Source organism: Sinocyclocheilus grahami, unplaced genomic scaffold (assembly GCF_001515645.1).
Source record: "Sinocyclocheilus grahami isolate Dianchi unplaced genomic scaffold, SAMN03320097.WGS_v1.1 scaffold6068.1, whole genome shotgun sequence".
In the NCBI taxonomy this organism is placed as follows: domain Eukaryota; kingdom Metazoa; phylum Chordata; class Actinopteri; order Cypriniformes; family Cyprinidae; genus Sinocyclocheilus; species Sinocyclocheilus grahami.
Genome location: NW_015510591.1, coordinates 6,467 through 10,455, shown reverse-complemented (window position 1 = coordinate 10,455; position 3,989 = coordinate 6,467). Strand labels below are relative to the sequence as shown.

The window sequence follows — 3,989 nt, the reverse complement described above, 5'->3', positions numbered from 1 at the left end:
TTGCTGCCACCATCATTGAATGGTATAGACCATTTAATAGACACTGACGTCTTGGTTACATCATAAACCTCTGGTTTGCCAGGTGGATCTGAAAATGCAGACAAAAACACTTGATTAATATTAATTATCATGAATAAAAACAATACATATGAATGGCAGTAGAAAGTAACAAAAAAACCTACCAACTGGATTTAGAGCCAGTACTGGTCTTGATGGTTCACTTGCTTTACTCAAACCAGCGATGTTCATTGCATATACTCTGAACTGATACTCGAGGCCCTCAATAAGGTTAGAGACCTTGTAGTGACACTCAAGGCAAGGAATCTTGTTCTCCCTCACCCACAGAATGGTATTACGCTCCTTTTTCTCAATCCAGTATCCAGTTACTTGGCTTCCACCATCATGATATGGCACATCCCAGCGGATAGAAATTGCATTAGCAGACACTGAAACTACATCTGGGCGAGTTGGTGGGCTTGGTGAGACTGAAAACAGAAATTTAATACTTATCAGATTGAAAATAACAAAAATAAATACAGCAGTGTTCATGCTCTATTTCATCAAATCAATAAAGTTGTATAAAATATTAAATACTCACTGAATGGATGCTCAGCAACAATAGCTTGAGATTCAATAGACTTGCTAACACCAAACTTGTTCTCAGCACAGACTCTGAAAGTGTACTCCATGTACTTTGTGAGATGAGTTACTTTGATGGTGGTCCGTTTCACACTTGAATTCACAACCTGCCATTTTGTGGAGCCAGACTCACGTTTCTCAACAATATAATTGGTTATGTCTGTTCCACCATCATCTGCAGATTCTCCCCAAGTCAATACACAGGATTCTGATGATATTCCTGAAATTTCAACAGGTCCAGTTGGTGGGACTGGTCTACCAATGACATTGACAGTGACAGTGAATGTTTTTGATCCAGCTACATTTTCAAGTGTGAGATAGTACTTTCCACTGTCACCTCTCTTGGCATCCTTAACCAGTAGAGTTGTTCTGTCTTTAGAAATCTTAATCGACACTCTGTCTGTTTCTTTAAGTTTCATTTCTTCAAGCTTCCATGTTACCTTGGGGGCTGGTCTGCCACTGATTGGAATATCAATTGTAAAGGAATTTCCAGTTTTGCAAGTGATGAGCTGTTTATCTATGCCACTGAGATCCGCTGTTGGCTCTATACGTGGCTCCTTTATAATGACAGAGGCTAGGGCATCTCGTGGCTGACTAATGCCAGCATCATTCTGAGCCTTAACACGGAACTCATATTCTGTGTTCTCAACCAAGCCTTCAAGAACCATTTTTAAAGATTTGGTTTGACCACCTACAACCCAGTGATCAGAACCCTTCTTTCTAGTCTCAACAATGTATCCAGTAATGCGGCTTCCACCATCATGCTCAGGCTTCATCCATACTAAACTGGCTGTTGAGGATGTAGTATCAATGACATCCAGTCGCTTAGGAGGTGCAGGTTCTTCTGTGGCTATAATAGGTTCCATCATTTCAAATGGCTCACCTTTGCCATACTGATTTTCAGCAATAACCCGGAAGAAATATGCTACACCAATATCAAGGTTGGCCACTCTTAATATTTGACGTGTACACTTTTCACTGACCTCTTGCCAACTTAACCGACTTGCCTCTCGCTTTTCAACAATGTAGTGATGAACACGTGCACCTCCATCATTGGATGGTGCATCCCACATGAGTGTCAGAGCACCTCTTGTTACATCCTTGAATGAGAGAGGTCCAGGAGGGCCAGGTGTGTCCAACACTTTGACTGTTAATGTAATGGCTTTACGACCACTGTTGTTTTCAAGAGAGAGTGTATACTTGCCAGCATCATACCTGGTGCAATTTTCAATTGTCAAAGTGCTGAATGTGTCTGTGGTATTAATATCCACCATTACACCAAGATCTCCATCTGCCTTTGTCCATGTGGCAAGTGGGGCTGGCTTTCCACAGAAGGGAATATGAAGTGTAACTGTTCCGCCGCTCTTCACAACATGTGTCTGCTTGAAGTTTGCATCTATATCAATTTCAGGTGAGGTCAGTCTATCAACTGCTTGAACTACATTTGGAGTCTCAGAGAATTCTCCCTTGCCAGCACCATTGACTGCACACACACGGAATTTATATTCTTCACCAGGTTCTAACTCTGTTACTGCGTAATGTGTGTGGATGCAAGTCTGGTTGTTGACTCTGTGCCATTCCTCGAGGCTTGCCTTGCACATCTCAATAATGTAACCAATGATTTCCATACCACCATCAAACACTGGTTTGGTCCATTCCAAGGTAACAGACATCTTGGTGGAATCAATTACCTTCACCAGAGTTGGAGCACTGGGTGCACTTGTTGGTTCTCTGCATTTGAACAATCTGGATGTACCACTTGCAGGTCCAATTCCAGCACCATTTTCAGCCATAACACGGAATTCATATTCATTTCCTTCTGTAAGGTTTGTTACTCTATGCCTAAGCTCAGATATTGGTCTCTTTGCAGAAACCTTCACCCATCTTAAGCTCTTCTTTTCTCGTCTTTCAAGAATATATTGCTTAATCTCATTTCCACCATCATGTCTCGGTCTTGTCCAGCATAGAGTGATACTGTTTCCTGTCACATGGGTGCAGTCAGGTGTTCCAGGAGCATCTGGTACCGCTGTGAGATATCAAAAATGTGTTAAAGTACAAAAAAATAACAGGTACTAAATTAACAAATGATTGGATCAAGAACAAATATTTTTACTTACTGTATTGCATCTGAGCAATGATTGGCTCAGACTCTAGTGGCTTGCCCACACCAAATTTATTGGCAGCAGATACACGGAACTGATATTCATTGCCTTTAATCAGTTTTGTGGCATTAAAGGAGCAGGCTTCACACTTGGATGTTACAAGTGCCCAAGAAATTCTGGAAGTCTCACGCTTCTCAATTACATAATTAGTGATAGGTGCACAACCATCATTTTCAGGTGGGCTCCACCAAAGAGTTGCTTTCTCTGCAGATATATTTGTGAAGCGGAGCGGGCCCTCAGGTGGTCCAGGGGTATCTGAATAACACAGAGTGAAAATAAGCAATGACCAAATCCAGAACAGCTTCATTAAAACGGAGTCAAAACTGATTTTAGATCATACCTTGTACTCTGACAAGAACATCCACTTTTGTTGTGCCTGAACTGTTCTTGGCCTCAACTGTGTAGATACCACGGTCATTGCGGTCAGCATCTCTGATGAACAGTGAGCTTGATCCAATAACAGTTGTGATGTCAACCAGCATTTTATCAACTTCCTTTCCATCTTTATACCATGTGACTTGAGGTACAGGGCGGCCACTTATACTGCAGTTGAGTTTAATATTTTCTCCTGCCTTGATGGTGAGGGTCTTCTCAGCTTCAAACTGAATCTCAGGGATAACTGAAAAGGGAAAAAAAGTTAGATTATTTAACATATTTAATATAGAACAATATCTATTGAATGATGCCTTTGTATGTACATACCACTTTCATCCTTGGTCATGATGTAGCCAGATGACTGAGAAGGTGGACTAACTGTTCCGACAGCATTCCTGGCAATTACCCTAAATTCAAAGCGATCACCAGCAGCAAGACCTGTTACAGTAAACTGACATTCGCTGATGTCAATGAAATTGCATCTCAACCAACGTGCTCTTCCTTGACGCCTTTCAACACTGTATGCCACAATCCTACTGCCTCCATCACGCTTCGGTGGTTCCCACTGAAGTGTTACAGAGTCTCTTGTAACATCAATGCAGTTAGGTGTGCCTGGAGGATCTAAAGAAGAAAAAATATATATTTTGAAGAAAAGAATAGAAAAGAAAAGAAGAAATTTTGGCAAAAAAGGTGAATACTGTAGAGCAATTAAAACCATAAGCAAATAAAAAAAAGATTATCATAGACGAATATGACCATAAAGACAAAACTAAGACTTACCAACAGGGGAGATTGCCAGTTTGTGCTTGCTCT

The 3,989-nt window shown here is 41.1% G+C and overlaps 1 protein-coding gene across 1 annotated transcript in view; it reads right to left on the bottom strand.

The window, feature by feature from the left end:
* Positions 1-2: 2 nt before the first annotated feature.
* LOC107577440 (titin-like) overlaps positions 3-3,989 on the bottom strand; it is a gene marked incomplete at its 3' end in the record, with an annotated part of 10,447 nt that continues 6,460 nt past the window's right edge. Inside the window, exons 3-9 of the mRNA XM_016263517.1 lie at positions 3,957-3,987; positions 3,504-3,797; positions 3,142-3,420; positions 2,757-3,056; positions 599-2,665; positions 183-485; positions 3-88 (exon numbers count right to left, since the gene is read on the bottom strand). Coding sequence (XP_016119003.1) covers positions 3-88; positions 183-485; positions 599-2,665; positions 2,757-3,056; positions 3,142-3,420; positions 3,504-3,797; positions 3,957-3,987 — 3,360 coding nt within the window. The remainder of the gene's footprint in view (positions 89-182; positions 486-598; positions 2,666-2,756; positions 3,057-3,141; positions 3,421-3,503; positions 3,798-3,956; positions 3,988-3,989) is intronic.